Source organism: Medicago sativa, chromosome 8 (assembly GCF_051527215.1).
Source record: "Medicago sativa cultivar Bolivia chromosome 8, Bolivia_mono, whole genome shotgun sequence".
Classification (NCBI taxonomy): domain Eukaryota; kingdom Viridiplantae; phylum Streptophyta; class Magnoliopsida; order Fabales; family Fabaceae; genus Medicago; species Medicago sativa.
In genome coordinates this window covers 61,561,890-61,582,912 of record NC_140756.1, presented here as the reverse complement: position 1 = coordinate 61,582,912, position 21,023 = coordinate 61,561,890, and the positions used below count along the sequence as shown (strand labels likewise).

The window sequence follows — 21,023 nt, the reverse complement described above, 5'->3', positions numbered from 1 at the left end:
CCAAAACTGAAGAAGAAATACAATAAAATAATTACCACTAAATACATTAATGTTGGGTAACGATTACATTTTACACAGATTTTGCCTCCACAAGAATAAAGCAAACTCGAAAGAGAATGCATTACCACTAAACCCAACCCCAAAAGAGCATTAACAGTTTAGCAAAGCAAACTTCAGGCATAGTTAACAACCATCCATCTTTCAATGGTCATGTTCTCACATCTTTGAGTGCACCTCCTTTTTCGAGTTCATTGACCAAATCTCTAAGAGATGGAACCTTAGTAGCCAAGGTTCTATATAATCTAGAATACCGTGCTCGAGTGCCATCTGCAGTCCTTGCTAGGGCAAGCAAGCTTAGAGCCTCGGGTAGTTCAGAGAATATTTGTTTCATGTCGTCTAAGCTCAAATTTTCCAAAACGGATGGTCTAGGGGCAACCCTCACAATTTCACCACCTTTAGGTTCTTGAACTCGAGCTTCGGCTTTAATGACCAGTTCTGAATTTGAGTTTGCACCACATTTTATTATAAATGGTGTGGCAGTGCCTGTATTAAATTGGAGTACATTCCACTGTGCCACGTCAATTTCTGACCCGGTGCCTAGATCTGTTGCTGGGTTGCGGTCATGAGATAGATCTTGAATGCGGTCATCTTCTTCAGGAATTGACTGTATCACAACAATAGAAGATTTAGGCATCACAAAAGAAATCAATCTAAATTATTTTTATCAGTTCAATCCTCAGTAGTTTACAAACTCAAATCTAGTCCCAATAAGAGAAAACAACTAGTGTTGGTTTATTTCAGCAAAATTGTGATGGTAATTTGAATAGTATTACCAACTCATAAACACAAGAGAAACGAGGGCGAGATGAGTTACTCTATACAATAGATCCAACACTCGGCATACCTCAACCATGTGGCAAGCATTGGCAATCTGGCTCTCAGCACATGGATGATCAATTTCAAGAAGTGAAGGCATCTGTTCTTTTAGTTCATCAAGTGACGCAAGCAATGCTCTTTTCTTACTTTTTCTTAAGATGCTCACAGAAGATTGTCTTGTTATATCCTGTTTAAATAATACCTAGAATTATTGATATATATCCAATAAGTTTACAAACTGCCAAAAAGGGATTTGTACAAATAAGATTAGAACCTTGATCTGCTTTAATATTCCATCAAGTGAAATGAGAGAAGCTAATCGTGCATCTTCAGCTGCCGTAGAAGGATTTGAAATAGGTGAACCCCCATTTTCCAATGTCAATAAAGCTACATCACTTCTCATTTGTTGCAGAATCTGATTGTAAGAAGAATGAAGAACTTGATATTAACCAATGATGATAAGAAAATCATTAAGAAAATATTAGTGCACTAGCTAGTACCATTTTGTAAATGATTTTAAAATTGGATTATATACCATTAACAAAGCAGTAGTAGACTAGTAGCTACTAGGGAGGAATTGATAACCTTTGCCATTCATATTTAATCCAAGGTTAACAAATATAGGATTTTCATCCAAGGCTAACTCCATTAACCTAGACTAAAGCTATAAAAAATCAAACGCAAGAAATCTCTATAGCCCTAGAAGCAAAATAGCATAATATCATGATTATATCTTACGATGGTTGATAAGATTATATAATCCCTTAGGACTGGTGCCTAATGTCCATATTGATCTAATTTCACAAGTTGTTTCCACATTTAATAAGGATCAAGTCTTTCAGAAAAATCAAGAGATTAGTTTTGTTTTTTATATCACCTCATATCACCCCAATAACTATAAAGAGAACATTATGCAGAACCTCTTAGATATATGGGTAAATTCATATATAACAATTACATCCATGTACATTTAAAAGTAAAAAAATTACGCACCTTCCTTCGTTTATGATCAACAGATTCTAGAGCTGAACGCAACTTGGCTACTTGTGCCGCATCTTCAGCCTCTTCTGTTGCCAAGGTACCAGCAATATCCTGACAACCGAAAGTTTATAAGCAATGAAGGCCATATATACATATGATACACATGGATACAAGAAGTTTCTAAAAATCACGATACAATACGATCAAAAGATACATCAACAAAAGTGTGTGTGTGTGTGTGTGTGTAGAGAGAGAGCATAATTGCACAATGTTTGTAAAGAGATGTTCACATTCCTAATTACGCATTAATATATAAACATATCAGTAATCAGTATATGATGATCACAATTTACCAAAAAAAAATAAAATAATAATAATAATAATAATAATAAACTTGTGATCCTAACAAGATGCCAACTGTGTTTTTAGTTGGGAAGAAGCATCAAGATGTATTTGAGAAGTATCGGTGGAAATATTTTTAGATAGAATTAAAATAATTATTGGATACTTTTGCCGCATATTGGTATCGGATACGTGTTGGAAACCAATACTTTACCATTTTTGAAATATATGGGCTTCATAATTTGTAAGAGTACCATATCTCAACTCAAGATAAATAAGTGTTCTTCTAGTAATCAAGAATCTGTGAGATATGCCTTCATAGTCATTCTAAGCAGATCTAACATGAGAGGTACCTTTAAATGCTGTAGTTGAGAAGTATATACACGTTTTGAATATTCAAATAATAGCTGGCCAAGGGCATCAGTGTGTGGAGGCAAAGCAGCACCAAGTCCAGCCATCCAACCATCCATAATTGCTGTAGAAAGAAGTTCCAACTGACCAGTTGACCCCCCGGATGCATCATTTCCAGAAACAGATAGAAAGTCAAAGCTCTCTGCAAGCCAGGATCTAATCTGGCGCTGCAGCTCACCTGCTGGAGTATGTACAAAGAGTGCAGCAAGAGCCTTGTTGCCTATTGCAAAACTTTTGGCTTCCTCAGTAATTTCTCTAAGCTTCCCACCAGTCACCTGCTGTCTCCAGATTTCCTGTGCCGTTTGTTTCGAATTGCAAAGAAAGTAAGGTAAAATGAAGACTCTACTTGCAACAGAAGTTCTATAAATGAATGAATTTTGTATGTATTAGACAGAAAAGAAACGAGTGAACATAAGCAACCCAGAAGCTAAAAAGAAACTTTGAATTTTAATAAGGGTCTTGTTCATTCCTCAACCTGTTATTAAGATGATAATATAATTATATAAGATACGAACAACAAGAAAAGATTAAAAAAAAAATGTTCAGAGTTTGAAAAGAAATCTTGTGAGAAACTATTTTTTCATTCTTCAAAAGTTTTCTACTCCTCATTAACTGAACTCTTCTGTTGATAATAATAATAATAATAATAATAGATTAATAGGTATTAGCAGCTACCTGATCAATCCCACGAATCTTCAACACAACAGATGAAAATTTGGACTTCTTTTCTGGCTTTAAATTCACTTTAAATCCTTGGATCTGCTCATCGACATATTGCACAGGAGACCTTCCAGGACTATTCCCTCGGCTGGAACTTCTACTGCGCCCTGCATTAGTCTTCTCAAGAAAGCACTCCACAGGCAAGACCTTCCAAATCAATGTGCAAGATTCACCAAGTTAACATAAGGTATGCCACTAGACTCGATAAAACACCGCAAAATACAGAGTCAAAACTGTATCATATTCTTTTGAAGAGAAATCCAATAACCTCTACCTGTTATTACCTTAATTGATTGCAATTCTGGGGATCTTGCAAGTAAAGATCGTATATATAGAATTCTAACACGTGAAACAAGCATGGTGTCCATTACTCGCTTTGGTTCCATTTTCCTGATAAAAGAGAAAACAGCATCCCTAATTTCAGCAAGTATCTCATGCTCTCTAGAGGCGCCGGCTTTGATGACAGCAGCCAAAACCTGCACCAATTTTAAATACAATCATAAAAAAGTCTAGCTTGTAATGAAGATTGAAAAACTGTCAGTATAGGAATTGGTGCAACCGTACACGCATTTTACTGAGAGCCAGAGCAATCAACACCAATGAAAAGATCCTTAAAAAAAAATAAAAAAATCAATTGGTGTCTTTACTCCAGCGTCTTTTGTGGATAAAATTACATCTACAACCTCTCTTTGATGCCCAGAACATACTGTTCTTTACCACCAACTTTCAAACAGTTTCCATTGCTTTTAGGATCAACCGGTTTTTTGAGTTAAGCTTTCTTTGTTCCTCGTTCAATAAGTTAAACCGGCCAGTCTTGTTCAGTTTTAAACATGGTTTTCCCAAACGGTTTAAGCTTTTAGGATAGCTGGTTTATACAACAAGAAAAAATTTCTCATTTTTCTCCCGAGGCTTGTGCCCGACACATTAAAGACTCAGACTGTTATAGAAGTGGAAAGAACATATCTGCAAATGCTATTACAAAGCTGTTTTCAGCAAACTGAATCATAAATAGATCACTGATACATACCAGCATCAATAGCTTGTTTGCACCATCAGAAATGGCAGCATGACCTTCATATTGATCTGGATCGAAGTCATTCAAGGCTGTAGTAAGATATTCACCCGCAGGGGTGGTCTTGACAATTTCGGAGCCAGATTTAACCAAAGCAACTGTTCCATCGTTCTTAGCAGCAGCAGCAGTCAAAGGTGAAGAAAGAGCATTCATGGAATTTGCTGTTGGGTTGTTGCCAGTGCCATTCCTAATTTATTTCCAATTAATTATATACTGCAGAACAAAAATTGCAAATCATACAAGCAATAGAATATATTCTACCTTTTCATATTCTGAGGCTGAATATTAACTGATTCACGAGATAATGGACTTGACGGCGGAAAAGAAGGTGCCACCTTTAAGAAACCAGAAATACAGCACGTAAGTGAGATTATCAATGTAAATATTGAAACTTTCGATTGTATGAAGTCAATCAGGTATATAGTGAAACTTTCCTACCTTAGGTGACCCAGCCACAGATGTTTTCTCAGTCAATCTATCGAACAATTTCTCATTTTCTTCATGCAACCTCTGCAAAAATTCAAATATAAAATTGAGCTCCTCGTGAAAACAGAAGTTACACTGGGCAAATCAAAATCCAAAACATCTAAAAAAATAAAAAAATTTAAGCTGGTCTTTCTTGGTTGCAAGTTTAGGTTTATTTGTTCTATTTCATTACAGATATGGTGCCACCAGGGCAATGAAACATTTACTAAATCTATACTCATTTTTTGTTTAAAAGCTTTTTTATATACTCCCTCCGTTTCAAAATGAGTGTCGCTTTAGCCAATTGCACAGAGATTAAGGAATGGAATAATGTTGTCCAAAGATATGATACTTTTACTAAAACAGCCTCGTTAGCTATTGGTGCATTTGCCATCATTATAAATTAAAGTACAGAATGATACTTTGGAAGTTGTGTGGATAATAATAATTAAGGGTGCTATTGGAAAAAAAAGTAATTAATAGTACATTGAAAAGTGAAAATGACATTCATTTTGAAACAAATTATTTTTGCTAAAGTGACACTCATTTTGAAACGGAGGAAGTACATTGTTTCTTTGTCACGGAGATCTGCCCATTCTTAAACTATGCTCCTATACCGGTATGTACATCACTTAGTATCTACAAGATGTCATGTTCCAAGTACAGTGGCCATTAATGTTTTTTATTTTAAAAAAATCCAGATAAACAAAAAATAATAATAACCATAATTAAACGTGGAGGTCAAAGAAGTAAAAAATAATAACCATAATTTAATAGGAAGAAAAAAATTTGGTAGACTACTACTAAAAGACACAACTGTAAAGCAGACCTCAATAAGAGCATCACGTTTCTTGAGTTCCTCTTCTAATTTTTTCGCTACCACAGTGCCATCTCCAGTTGATCTGGAATCAGATTTAGCTGCAGACTCTGGTTCTGACGTTGAACTGCTTTTGCTGGATCCAAGAGCTCCACTTAGCTCAGTTTCAAGGGTTCTGATTTTAGCCTGATTCAGAGACAAAAAACAGAGAAGGGTACATAAATTGGTTAACAAGCATGAATAATGATGATCACATACATAATTACATCTAGTGTAAAGGTTTTGTAAGTTGCACTCTTGTATTGGTTCTAGATTATTTGTTTAAGTTTTGAGTGATGTCCCTTAGATTAATTTTTGTGTATGCACCGTCTATCTTAGGATCATTTCATATCATAAATCTTCATGAAAATATTTTCATGTGCATAAAAGCCTTGTTTGAAAAATATTTAGAACAAGATATTGATTTGAAAGATTTTGACAAAGTATGATTCAAATCAGACCTTGTTTTTTCAAATTTCTATAAGGTTCTCCTTTAAACGACTCGAATCATGGATAATCAAAGGATTTTTTTATTAGAATCACTATGTCTCGAATCACGGCTTTGCGATTCGAATCATGGATGGGTTTCTCAAAAATCTCGAACTGTGGCATAAGCTGCGCTCCTACAGCATTTTCGCTAGGAAAGCCATTAGCACATAAATTTGATGATATATACGCTTGACAGCAAGAAAAGAATCAACAGCAAAAGTACAATTGAATTGAAAGTATACTGTATAGAAAACCTAAACTCCAGCAAGGAGAGAAATAGGAAGAAGAAAAGGCATAAAAAATGAAGAGTCGGTAGAAAATGTGAAGAACTTAAGGTTCGATCATAATTATAAAAATGTAAGATAAAGCATCCCAGTGAAAAAGATTGATTTACATTCATTCTTCTTGAACCATTTATATCTATTATTGCCATTTTTTTCGACTATTTCTAACATTCTGCCAGGAAACTGTTGTTGTTAAAAATAATAAGTTGGACTACCGCACAACATTAAGTTCGTGATGAATATTTCTTGCAAACTAGCATAAGATTGGACCAACCTGCAAACTGTGGATGGTTGAATCTTGCTGTTGTATCTGCAATTTTTGATCTTGTTCTAACTGTAATAGCTGAGCAACTTGATTTCTAAGCTGAGTACTTTCTTCTTTCTCACTCTTATACTTATCTGAGAGCAAAATATGCTCTGACTGCAAGAGGTAAAAGCAACAATATAGCTCACTGACAAGCCTGAAGCCTATATATTCAAAGCTAATAACGAAGTGTTGATAGAAGAGTGTGATTGTATGCAGTTAGGGATAATTTTTTAACACAGTATCTAAGTCTCTTAGGTAAACAAAGTACACATGCCATTAATCTTTGAGATCAATTCATAAATAGAATTGAAAAAAAGAGAGTACATATTTAAGCGGAAATTAGAAGAATAAAAATAGTCAAATACTACTGTTTTTTGCATATGAAACAAAAGACAATCATTAGGATCAGGAAAGAATACTCATTAAATGCACCATTTACACGAGGAATAGGACGATTTTTAGCTAACATAAATGAGTATAAAAGAAATTCTAATTATTAATACTCGTGAAAATTAGGTGGTGTTGGCTTGGGACCTTGGAGTGTGCTCCTCCTCAAGGTCTCATGTTTGATTCTCCCAGGTGCCAATTTAGGTGGGCTAGTTTAGCTTATTCGAAAAAAATACTCGTGAAAATTAGTCTCTGTTTCTTATAATTAGAACAAAAGAAATAACCTAATTGTTTCTTATAAAACGAACCGGAGGTATTAACAGTTATCCTCATATTTGAAAGTCTTTTGAGTGTAGAGTACATCTGTGCAGACTCTGTTTTAAGGTGTTCTTCCTGCATGTGCTATAATTGTTAGACTTATTAGAGTCTGTTACAGACTGTTCGACAGTCGGTAAGAATTCTGTTAGAGCTAACAGACTGTATAAATTTTATAACATCTCTGAAGATACAGTGACATTTTAATTTAATAATAAAGCATTTTCTCAGATATTGATTTCTAATTCCTCGGGTCTTCGCTTATTAAGTCAGAACTGAGTTCAGGGTGTGCAACTCCAATTTTCTCTCTTGTCATTCACGCTGCATCTGGCTGCAGCATTGTTGTCAAACTCGCTAGATGTGAACTTGTGATGTATGAGGTTAGGTGTAAAAACTGAGTCAACGTGCACAGAAACTTGTTTGCTCATAAGACTCGAGCCAACTCTGATCAAATATGCAACTTAGCTCAATGAGTTAGAAAACTTGCATAGAAGTGGGGAATAAGACCCAACACACACCCAAAATGACAATGTTAGGACTCCCAACCCATATTTTTGTTTGACCAAAATCTGAGAGCCAGTGTTAACTCATCTCGCTCAGCATCAACCAGTGTGAAGCAGGGTGAATCACTAAGTTTTGATAAAAAGTCGGGAACCCACCATAAACTCGTCTGATCCGTTTTGGGATGAACTTAATAGCTCGGATCTGTGTTTTGGATGAGCCCAGGCTGCTTTCCCATAGCCTTCGTCTTATAATCTCAGGTCATCAACAATTTTTTTCTGTGAATAGTGGATTATTTATTTGTTAATTGTTACTATCTTTCAGTTTTTCAATATTTTGGAATAAACCGGAAGAAAATATTTCGGATATATTTCAAAGTTGTAAATAGAAGACAGATGCTAAAATGATTCTATTGCTTCTGTTAAAACGATTCAATTCAGTCACAAATGAGAGAACAACAGCTATATACAGTTGACTCTTATCCTACACAAGTGATTTATCATGCACTAACACTGGACAGCTGTCATTCACAATGAACATCTGTCAGATGACTAACTATTACTAACTATGAACCTATATTCTCAAAAAATATTGTATAAAATTTCTTGTACTTCCAACATTTTGCAGCATGAAAAGAAAATAAAATGACTCGATGGATAAACAAAAGTCAGGCATGCAATATTTTGAAAACAAATATGTCAAACTACCAATAACTTGTTGCTGCATAAATTGCCAAACCTTTAAATCGGTCTGCAATGCAGAGGAAACTTTCCATGCCTTTTGTACTTCATTGAAGAGTAAAACGCACTGATCGTTAGCATCTTTAAGGGCTTGCTTGAGTCCCAGACCCTCTTGCTTTAGATCAAGAATTTCTTTTTCCTTCTCATACAACTCCTTACGGGCATCATTGGCCTATAAAACAATGACAAATAGAATGAAGAATATAAATAAGGATGCTATAATCATCAAGTTCTAGTTTAATATAGGCATCATTCTATCCAGTATCCACATGTAATTTTATCTTTTATCATATGTCATGTATAATAGTAGTTATTATGGTTTCAAAATGCTTCGATCAAAAATTCATACAGATGGGTAGAAAAACATCAAAATTATAAATGGGAATGGGAGGGAACTTACAACATCTCTCCATTTCTTTATTGTATCTCGGTTTCCAAGACTTAAGACAGAATTTCGAGCTCTAGCAGAGAAATTCAGAGACATTAATGTCTCTGATAAATTTGAAACGCTCGGACAGACATTCACAATTGTCAGAGTTTTTGAACTCCCACCTGCACATCAAATAACAGACTTGAAATATATGCAAATAGAGTGTATATATGGAAATATTTGCGTTGAGAAGGAAAAGAGATGAAACGGGTGATGGAATCTATGAGTCAAATTAAAGACTAAAGGATATTATATTCACTGAGAGTCATAAATGCAAGGATTTACGGTGACCCCAATTTCGATAACTACATGATAATACACAACACAGAATCTATCAATCCATAATTACCCATCATGACATTATTTCATGACAACGTATTTGAGGAACTCTCAGTGACTTAGTGAAGACTGAAAATCTCTGTCGATTGGTTATTCGAATAGACGAAATAGTGATGTCTCGAGCTATGAGCCATGTCAGGATAAAAAGCTTATGGACATGTCATAATAAGTTGTTTTCATAAGCTCTCCCAAAGAGTCTCATGGTCTTATCCTTAATGCAATAGCAACCTATCTCAATGTATTTCGTCCTCGCGTAGAAAATTGACTCTGAGAAGAAATGCAAAGCAATCTAATTATCACAAAGATTATCATCTACACACCATCCTCAAGCCTCAATTCTTTAAGAAACTATTTGAGCTAGATAACTTCAAAGTGGTTTTCGTTTCCCCATCTCTTTTTTACCTTTGCAGGACGCATAACAGCACCTTGTGTTCCTCTATCTACTGCTCTTATATTATTTTTTCTCTTTGTTCCTCTCCTTTGTTAGGGGTTTATGAACTTCTATGTCCCCTATTTTTTTCTTCATTCGACTTTCTTACCCAACTTTGTGCACCCAATCTTCCTAGTTTTTTGAAACTTTTGTCGGCTTCGCTTATACCTGAAGAACAACTTTGCAGTTTGCTCCCATCTTTTGACATTGGCAGTTTTGGTTTCTTGCTGCCAACTTGATCTTTCAATTCCAGATTGTTTTCTGCCTTTGCCCTTGCTTTTTGTTTGACTCACTTGGCCTCTTTCTTTGGGTCATGCTACCCTTAATTCTTTTTTTTTATAGGCTTGTGCCCATGCAACAGGTTCTTGTTAGCTCTCTTGTTGGATACTGCGCAGCTTCTGAATGCACCATTGGCATCCCACAGGCCCAGATTCAAGATTGGAGCGCTAATACCAATTGATAGAACCCAGTATCCTATTAGAGAAAATAGGAAAGAATTCCCATGAATGCATAACAAAATAGAAGATATTTGAGGCTCTGGCTACCCCCTAAATTCCAAAGGATTCAGCTATTTAAAATTGACCTCCCTCTAACCCTTGCCTCTTAATACTTCATTACCCACTTTCCCCCTTAACTAATTCCTAACCAATTAACTAATTGGGACTAACTAGCCCCTTAACAGACAGGCAATTTCTGTTTACTAATACATGATCATCTGATAACTCAAATACCAAATAGATGCTGAAACAAGCTCATAAATAGAAGTAGGAAGAAAATATCAATACCAAGTGAATCTGCTAGTAGTTTTGTTAGCATTGAATTTTCATAAGGAATAATATCCTTCTTCGATGTTAAAGAAGACAAAACATCTCCCAACCTGCAAAGACGTTTCAAAAATGCCACAATGAGTTAGACAATGAAATTTGACATGCATCACATTCTTTTACTCTGCTCAAATTGCCCAAATTTCAATACAAATTAAGACAGAAATGTATATATGTCACACGAAATAGCCATAAAAATAGAAATGTGAGAGAGCTAGAGTAGGAAAGAAGAATCAAATTACAATTCAGTTTTATGGATTTAAAGTGTCACCTATACATGCATCACTACAGCACAGAACTGGACAAGGTACAATAATTTTTGACACTTACTACAACTCTTAAACATTTGGGAAAGCTTACTGAATGCAATACTTGCATCACAGTGATCAGAGGGACACTATGGTTGTCCCTCTTGCTGATAAAGGTTCATCATAAACCCTTGCCTCTTCCAATGGGAATCACCGTCTTGAACAACCTGGATTGTGTGTCCAACTGGAGTTGCACAATCCAGTTATTTGTTGGTAGGGGAAACAGGGAATTTGGTGATACACTATCATACCTTCCTTGCAGATAAAGGTTAATGACAAAACACTTGTCGTGGGGATCGACATTTTAGATAATCTAGATCATGAATGAAATTTCCCATCGGAGTAGTCCGATCCAGTTAGTTGTTAATAGGAGACACAGGGACTTAGGTAACACACTAGCATCAAATACACCTTTAAGAGTGTTGCCGAACCACAATATTCATACTTTCTGATTTTCAAACACATTAATTACTAAAGCCGAGCCAATAGAAAGGACTCTACTAATGCAAGTTCTCATTGTTTATTTTTTATTATTTTATTGCATATTCCGCTTTGTGTGATATCTGTTGAAGGAAGCAAAAAAAGAGAGATATTGAATGGAAATATCTGTCTCAACTACGCAGTGGAATTATATCACATAAAATGAAAAGGAAAAAAAATAAAAACTAGTCACCCCAATTACCGTAATTATACAACACTATAAAACTTAAATATCCTATTTATGTTCTTTCTAATTCTAACAACAATGGATATACTCATTCTGTTTTAATCTGTAATTTTTGTGAATGGCACAGTTGATATTGAAGAGAGAAAAAAAAAAGCTCAAATTCTTTATTTATCAATCTTAAAAGTATTTTCTGACAACTTTATTTAATAAAATTGAGCTAATTTTTATAAATCATATATCCAACAAATAGCTCAACAATGTTAGGAAATGTGAGTATTTTGAAATATTGAAATAAGCAAAATATAGTGGAAAGGAATTCCAACTGCCACAGAGCAAAGCTCCTACAGATGCTGTCCTTCTTTCAATTGGGATCACTATTTTGAACAATCTAGACCATGAGCAAAGCTCCTACAGAGGCTGTCCCTTTTCCTTTATTGCAAAGAAAGGTTAATCAGAAACCCTTTCAACTTTTAATTGGGATCACTATTTTGAACAAACTATCTAGACCATTAACATGTTGATGACTAAGCCACGCAATCCAGTTCACTATCGATATGGGGAAACATGGAATCAGTTATCCCATTAGTAAAAGAACCCTTTACTTTTAATTGTTTAGCCCAACCACTGTAAGATAAACACAATCTACATCCAGTTATAGGAAATTAATTAACTATATAATAATGGAAAATACACCCTTTACTTTTTAAGTGTTTTGCCCAACCAACTTAAACCTACATCGAGTTATAGGGGACTAATTACCTACAGATTTGTTTCCAAAGCAAACATAGAGATAACAAATCTGGTCACCTAACTTAGTATTTAGTAACATTTGCAAATTGCAACAAGTAATGAAAACTGGCAAACCACCAAATATAGGATAAAAGTGAGCAGTCAAAGTGCATTGACACCTAAAGAAATGGAGGACAAACATCTTGCCGACTGTTGAGCATATGTGTATAATTTTGATAACGAAGGGGGAAAATGCATGAAAAAAATTACATACGCTGAAAGTGACTTCATCACATGCAGCAAATCTGTGACACGCTCACCACTGTCGTCTTCTGTTATTGAACCTTCACTTCCAGCCAAGTCAACCAGATAAAGTTTACTATATGAGTTCTCACCAGTGATCGAATTGTTATAAAATATGTGCATTGTGACAATCCTGACAGAGCAAAACATTAAATCAACAAAGCTAAATTAGTGTATATCCCTCACTAGAAATCCAGCTACACATGCACACAATATCAAAATTGTAAAATCTACCAAAAACTTATAAAATTATTTTTCTGATAGAATATCAGATACGTTACAAGAAAATATTAACCTTTTATGATTCAACTGTGAGTCACAAAAACTATAAAATGTAAATAAAAGAGAAAGAAACCTTTAGCATTGTAATTACATCCCACAAATAAATATTCAACTGTGCATTTGATTGATCATACCAGATAGATTTGTAAAAGTATGCTATCAATATAAGTTTATCCTACAACTTAAAACATAATAAATAAAACCATGGTACAATACAACCATGGCAACACATGATGTAGACAGAGAATGTAGACCATACAAATGAGATACGTTGATCTTTAATAAATCATTTCCCCGATTCCTAAATGCAGTTTTTAAAACTGTAGTGAATTCCAAAGGGTTATTGACTTTTTCCTGCACCAATTCTACGAAACATTCATCCGCTCCAAAGCTGAGTGTTGGCATGTTTTTCCCTGACTCCAAAAGTAGATCCCTTGTCTGAAAGCACATAAAAGGAGCTTGCATGAAAAATTAAATAGTCCCAAGTGAAATAAAAACCTGGATGTAAAGCAGAGACATGACAAAAAGGGTGTACATGGTAACTGAAAACTGAAAGAGACCTGTTCATTGTAAAGCTCACAAACTGTAACACAGAATTTATATTGAGAAGTGGAGGTTGTATCCAAGTTGGCTAAATCAAACAACTCCTCAAAACACCGAGCATATAAACCTCGATCATAGCTCGATCCTTCCTGAGAATAATGAATGAACATCAAATAAGCAATTGATCAGACCAAACATTATTAAATGTAAAAATAAATTAATAATATCGACCATTGTGCAAAGAATGCACATGGGCACACACGCACAGAAAAAAATAAGAAGACTAACCATTGTGTGGGTCTTTCCGGAATGGGTTTGACCATAAGCAAATATGGAAACATTATATCCATCCAAAGCTGACTGCACCAGTGGTTGAACATCACTGAATAATTCAGCTACAAACAGAGCATAATGGACAATATAAGTAAGCTGTATATCAAAGACCACTTTTCAACTCCAAAACGGTAGTAATGTATGAAGAATAGAGTCATTTTACCTTGTCCAACATGAGGTCCATAAACTTTATCAAATTCAAAATCTTTTTTGGAGTTAGCCAAGGATTCATCACCAGTATTTACACGAATGGTGTGATCATCTGGAAAATCAACAACTGAAGGACCTTCATCTTCAAATAACGGCCTTGTCCGACAGAATACACGTATGTTTCCTGCAAAAGATATTAATCGCTTAAGTTTCGATCAGCTTTAATAAGATCAAAGTTGAGTATTTAACTAGCTTCCGTTCCAGTCACTCCATATAAAACAATGTATAAAAAGTGTATTTGGGGGACAAAAAAAAAAAGTGAATATGAAGAAACTGCAGAATACTAAAGGAAATTTTATACATAGTAATTACCCTTAGATGTCAATAAATCATTGAACAATCTTTTTTTCTCATTGATCACCGGTGATATTCTTGCTTCAGTTTCAAGGGCAACTTGATCTGAAATTCACAAGTAGGCAAAAAAGTTCAGAATTTAACGACAAAAAACCAACAGCACAATAAATTCAGAGATACACATATGCAAGGGATTGAATTAGCATGCCATAATTTTGAATGAGGCAAACTCCCCCCCCCCCCCCCCCCCCCCGAAAACTTTAAGGAACCAAAAAATAAACAAATAAATAATTCATGTATCTCAAGAAACTAAATCTAAACCTACCACATTTATGGTGGTCGCACAGATCAGACAGAGTTTAAAGTATAAGTCTCAAGTTGTCACTGAAATTAAGTGATCCAATCAATAAAAAGAAATTTATATGAAAAATGTCAAATTTTAAAACTTACAACTAATCTAGCATGAGCTAAGAGTCAATAAAAATTAGTTTCTTACCTAGCTTGCGGGTTTTCTCAGCAAGAACACCGAGATATCGTGTAACTCGATCAAGTTTTGCATTTGAATATTCTTGAAGCTCACTTGCTTCTTGTCTTAACTGCAAATAGTCATCTTTGGCAAGCTGTGCAAAATATTTTATGTAATTGTTAACACATGATTAAAACAAAACAAATAAGCAAGAATACCACATAAACACTCAACCCAGCATGGCTGTAACAATGTGCAGATATTCCATAGATGCACATATTCTAATCATCTTGATAAACCATAGCAATATAGCATGGAAAATTTGTACCAAACGCCAAACTACCCAAACCCCTTATCTGCCCAATAAATCCTAAAATTCAAAAATAAAATTATATACTAGTAATACTACAATTCTTTGATTACATTAAGAATATGGTCATCTAGCTTACACTTTTTATATGCCATCTATGGTAAACATTTGAAATTAGACTCCTATAGGAATTTATTTTTCAAATGAAAATATTAGATAGAACCTGTTTTTATACAAAAACAATTCATTTTACATATATGTGCTATCACATCTTCAGAGTCTCCAACTTAGCTCTTGGTTTGAATTGATCCTAAATTCTCCTACTCCGAATTCTTCCACCTCATGTTATATTATTCTAAAAAACCTCCCCCTAACACACCCTAGTTCTTGGTTCAAAATATTCACACCTCAAACAGCAAGGAAACCCTCCACTCTACCCACTTCATCACATAATAACCAAGAACTAAATCAAGTCATTAAAAGTCATAATAGAGTCTATATATCACCGACACTTTAAATTAAAAGTGTGTCCGATGTCCAACATGTATCAGTGTCAGTGTCTGACACAAAACCTGCATATGCAGCTATGTTCAATTACTTCTATTTTCTTAAATTACTAATAGCATCTACATGTCAGTGTCAGTATCATGTCTGATGTCTGTGTTTCATCAAAACAGACCTCCCGGCATAATTATTTCTTTTGGAAACTCGGTATCCAGTTTAAAGACCGACTTATCCTCCCAGCAAATTAACTGAAGTAGTTCACACAACGAAATTGGCGAGTTTCTACCGACGCTTAAAAAATCGACAAATCCTTGTTCACTCGAACTCACAGACACATCAAATGAGAAAATCTTTCAACAAATTGACACTAAAACAAACTTAATTCAGCTCCGAACAGCATAACACACTGCATTGAAGTTCCACAAAGCCTCAAAACTCATCATCCTAACACCTTAACTCTCTCTGAAATTCACACATTCAAACTACGCACCAGAAACAACAAAGCAACTACGAAAACGAACCGAACCAAAAAAAACCACTGAAACACTTCCCGAATTGAGGAAAAAAACGAAGAAGAAGCTAAATACAGTTACAATTGAAGATTCAAAAACGCATTACCTTAACTTTATCATTTAACCGTTGCAGCTTAACCGCAGTAGTGTTCTTATGCTGCGGAGGAACCGATGAAGCCGAAGAAATTGAGTATCTTCTCACTAACGACGTATTAGGTCTCCGATCATCGTAATCTGCCGCCGGAGACGACGGCGTTTGCGGCGAAGATGACTTCCACGGTTCGAAGCCGGTAACGTCCCAACTCCAACGGTTTCGTTGCTCCGCCATTGTTGTTCTTTTCTCAGATTTCGTTTTTTTTTTTTTTTTGGTTTTCAAATTTTGAAATGAGAGAAAGTGAAAAAGGAATGTGTAGAATATTTATGTGTATGAATATTTTTTGAATTTAAAAATGGAAGTAATAAATAAGATGAGGTGCTTTATGGTTGTTTTGTTATCATTACTATAGATGTGTGTGTGGCTTTTTTTGTTGATAATGAATGGAGGGAGATGAGAATAATAGATGATGGTGTTTGGTTTGGGAGTGAAAAAAACGATGTCGTTTTGAGAAATGAAATTCAAAATGAAAGGGTTTTTTTGTCGATAAAAGTTGGTTCGGTTGATAAGTATGATTAATTCCTAGTAAAGACGTGAGTTCAACTTTTATAGTCACGTAAAATCGTAAAATCCTCTGTTAGATAATCTAGAAGTATACTTGGAAAAGTTCTTTGAGACTTGAGATTTATTCCGACTTTAATGAACTCGAAAACCAACTAATCCTGATAAGGACGGGAGTTCAACTCTTGTAGTCGACGTCAAAACCTCGTTGATAAATAATCTATAAGCATATTTAAAAAGTTCTTTGAGTCTTGAGATCTGTCCTGACTTTCATGAACTTAAAACTGGACTAATCTAAACTTCGTTCGAATAAAAGAAAAGAGTGAGGGTGTTTTTTTAGTGTTGTTGGGCAGCTGTGGCTCACATAATATTTTGTGCTTGTTGATTTTTCACGTTTCGTTCTCAACTTATTTATTGTTTTGCGTTTTTAGCTTTGAAGTTTTGGGGTTTATGAAAGATAAGGCAAAACATGTGAAGGGTGACACTTGTTCTTGTTTGTTCTTATACTACCTTCACCTTCACGTTAACTTCAGCTAACCCAACCAAATTTTTGTGTGTTTTATGTCGACACGCGAAGTAAAGAACTAAAGATTGATATTTTTGTATAGAACATTCTTATTATTCTTTCTTTTTTAAGAAACATTCTTATTATTCTAACTAGCGTTGGGACACTACCGTATTGTCCATTTTTTTTATTTCGTTAAGATATGTAAATTTGAAAAAAAAATATATAAAAATTTTGATTTTCATAAAATTAAAGATATCTTAAACCTTTTTTTTCTTGAAAGAAGATATCTTAAACTTTTAAATTGAGATAAATCATACTTATATTTTTTTAATGACATTAACTATATAACATTTTCTTCCCAACTCAACTTTTAATTTACGAATTAACTCAAAATTAAGGGTAAGTTTGTTTACCGGTATTTTTTATCAAAAATAACAGATATAAAAGTTTCATTTAATAAATTTTTCCTTCCATCTTCATTCGGTGTTCCATAGTTTTAGTTTTAATTTTGGTAATTACACCGTTTTGCTAATCGGGCTTGAAGGCTTATCAACGATGGTGTCACACGCATGGAAGTTGGTTTTATATGGTAGTCTCCTTCAAAATCTATACTTTTATACATAGATATAAGTGGATACATGATTTTGGAGTGATTTTTTATTTTCAATTTTATCCTTCATTTAAATTGTTATATTTGCAACAAAAAAAATTAGAGGATTGTTATATTTGCAATTGTAGACTTTTTACTTTATTATTTGGGTGAAAAAAATGTGAATATGAACAAATGGCTGAATACTGACAATTACCTTTAGATATCAATAAATTATTGAACAATCATTTAATTAGTTGACATTTCATCAAAATTAGAAGTCAAATGTCATGATGATTGAATTTTAGGTGATGGTAAAGTTGTGATACAATTGTTATTTTAGCTTCTTACGATTATGTTTTTGCATTTGATGCATTATTTTCATGGTTTAAATAAATGCATGCATGTGGATTATAGTACAGGTCATGATGATTGAATGATTGAATTTTAGCTCATGGTAAGGTTTTGACACAATTGTTATTTTACCTTGTGGTACTATAGTTAAAAAAAATTGATGCATGTGGGTTATGATATTGGTATATCATGATTGATGTCATTATTTTGGTGATTCAATTTTGGGTCGTGGTAAAGATCTAATACAACTAATATTTTAACATGTGGCATTAAATTTCCAAGTTGATGATAAAGAACCTTGATTAGTTGTTTGATTTTGTGAGTATTCCTAAAGTTGTAACAATTTTCATATTTGGTTTATTCTTTCTTATATCATTGAGCCGTACGAAAGTTGATTGATGTAAATTTGTTTTGGTCATATCATTAACGTCCAAAAAGTTGATGATACAGAAATTTGTGCATTTAAGATCAGGTTGATTTGATGATACAAAAATTGATCACACGGAAATATGTTACCTTCTTTCGATATCAGAATGAACAAAGGGAATAAAATTAAATGATGTATTGTTATATTTCTATATAGGGCTTTCAATGTCAAGGGATTATGACTACATAAAGGATCTCAAAAAGGATTTGGACATTTGGAAAATAGGATTTAGAGTGCTTGATTCTTGGATTGTGACCGGTAGTAATGAGAATCAACATATGGAGTTCATTATTTGTGATGCAAAGGTTAGAGGAGTTAGTTAAGATTTGTTGTAATTTCCTTCATAATTTATCAATGTTACTTATTAGTGTACATATTTATTTCTGTTTTTTGGTTTCTTTCTCGGATTTAGGGTGATCGAGTTCATGTAATAACTCGATATAGAGAATTGGAGCATTGGAAGACTTTGATCGAGGAAAACAAGACTTATACTTTGTATAATTGTCATGTGTTTAATAATGACATTGCATTTAAGCTCGTTGACCATCCCTTTAAGGTTGTTTTTGGTTTCGATTATAAGGCTCTTATAGATGTAATTTTTTTAAGAAATCATCGGGCTTCTTCAGGAGATTGTCAAGACAACGCCAATTGGAACTGAAAAGAAACCGTGTACGGACATTGTGCTGAGAGATGAAAGGTATTATTTTCTAATTTGTCAGCATCAGATGATAGGATTTTGTATAGGTTTGATAATGACCTGAAATATGTCTTTCCTTATGCAGTGGGAATATGGTTGATGTAACACTATGGGAAAAATACTTCGTAGTCTTATCATGTACCATCTATTTACCTTGAGTTCTTTGCTTCCATTTTGTAGACAATGGCAAACCAAATATATGTAACAATTGGTCAGGTTTGAGGCTGCTCATCAACCTACATCATCCGGTTGTTGAGAAGTTTAAGACTTAGTAAGTTTGCATTATGATTTCACAATACAGTGTTAGAGTAACTTATTATTTCACAATCTGATTTGATTGTTTTTTAACCATGTTTCTTGAATAGTTGTCGTGACCTTAACACTTCTCAAGCTCAGAGACAAAGCTTCAGTCAGAACTCAAGTCAGGGTTCGGCTTCTTCTCAACGTACTTCGTACAACGATTTTTTCAATTTGTCTCAAGTTAGGCCAATTGCTGAATTTAGAAACTTAGTCAAGGTTTGTTTTTTTTAATCCACAAACATGCTTTGAGTTTTTTTACGTACAAATTAAAAATACATTTATTCATTATTTCATTTGCATAATTTGTGTTATGATACATACTGCATCACTATTGGGAAAACAATGGGGGAGTGATGCTTAATTTCCATTTGTTTCAACAATGTTAATTGGTCAACGGGGTATATATAATCCACATGCATGCATTTATCTAGACTTTATAGGAAGATAATAGGAAGATAAATTACAAGTCATGGTACATTTTCTTTAGCTTAAAATCAGTTATGCTACCTTCATTTTATAAATTATATGTAACTATATTCGCATACATCTTATCCATGTTAATATGCATTAGACTAATATTGCAGTTGTTTCCTTGTTTAGCATTTCCCAAACGAGGTGTCAAGAACAATTCTGAAAGGAAAGCACAAAACAATCACCCTCGTTGATGACCAGACACAGAGAAAGTATAAGTGTCACCTCATTACCGCCGAAAGAGCAAGCTATGAAAAATACTTGGGTGGGCAGTGGTTCAATTTCTGCAGAGAACGTGTGATGGAAGAAGGTGGTAAGCTTATCTTTGATCTCGAAAAGTCACCGAAGAACTTGCACGTTCGAACTGTTCCAAATTAGATCTTTGTTCCTGAACTATTTGACCTTATACTATTTTAACGTATCGCTTAGACTGTAATCCTAAACTATCTTGACCTTGGGATGCCATTTGTTTCGTTCATTTTGTCTGATGTAAATATTGACAAAAATCTCGTTTTGGTTAGTCTATGACACTAGCAGTCTCTTTTATAAACCTAACTATTATGTAATGTTAATCTGCACATTGTTGCTTCCTTCATTGGTTCCAATTAGTATCATGTTAATTATAATGTTGTTTTCCTAATCTCTTGAACAAAATAGAACATGCTCTTTTCCTACAACAAAGTTTTATAATGCTTCGATAAATATTTTAGAAAGATACATATAGCTGAGATTTGTACAATATGTTGCTTGATTTTCACATTTATGAATGAAAGCAATTTATTAGAAAGATGC

General features: G+C 34.1%; 1 protein-coding gene across 2 annotated transcripts; it reads right to left on the bottom strand.

Moving 5' to 3' along the window:
• Nucleotides 1–7: 7 nt before the first annotated feature.
• LOC146900233 (kinesin-like protein KIN-14B) lies at nucleotides 8–16,762 on the bottom strand. 2 transcript variants are annotated; one of them, XM_085735831.1, is made up of 23 exons: nucleotides 16,337–16,762; nucleotides 14,935–15,058; nucleotides 14,457–14,543; nucleotides 14,098–14,268; nucleotides 13,890–13,996; nucleotides 13,619–13,750; nucleotides 13,318–13,496; nucleotides 12,748–12,909; nucleotides 10,731–10,822; nucleotides 9,147–9,298; nucleotides 8,745–8,918; nucleotides 6,771–6,917; nucleotides 5,697–5,870; nucleotides 4,841–4,912; nucleotides 4,664–4,737; nucleotides 4,358–4,589; nucleotides 3,615–3,806; nucleotides 3,286–3,477; nucleotides 2,553–2,903; nucleotides 1,870–1,968; nucleotides 1,151–1,291; nucleotides 905–1,063; nucleotides 8–664 (listed from the first exon to the last, which is right to left on the bottom strand). In XM_085735831.1, exons 1-23 carry the CDS (start codon nucleotides 16,556–16,558, stop codon nucleotides 209–211), a joined length of 3,891 nt encoding a protein of 1,296 aa, XP_085591957.1. In that variant the 5' UTR covers nucleotides 16,559–16,762; the 3' UTR covers nucleotides 8–208. The 2 variants fall into 2 exon arrangements, with proteins under 2 accessions (XP_085591957.1, XP_085591958.1); XM_085735832.1 differs by lacking the exon at nucleotides 14,457–14,543.
• Between the last annotated feature and the right edge of the window lie 4,261 nt (nucleotides 16,763–21,023).

What these genes read in the sequence shown, in the direction of transcription:
- LOC146900233 (XM_085735831.1), bottom strand. Translation starts at nt 16,558, where the DNA reads ATGGCGGAGCAACGAAACCGTTGGAGTTGGGACGTTACCGGCTTCGAA. An exon ending in GTGATGAAGTCACTTTCAGC is followed by an intron (nt 10,823 to 12,747) that starts GTATGTAATTTT and finishes ACGTCTTTGCAG; the next exon opens with GTTGGGAGATGTTTTGTCTT. An exon ending in AACGTGATGCTCTTATTGAG is followed by an intron (nt 4,913 to 5,696) that starts GTCTGCTTTACA and finishes GAATTTTTGCAG; the next exon opens with AGGTTGCATGAAGAAAATGA.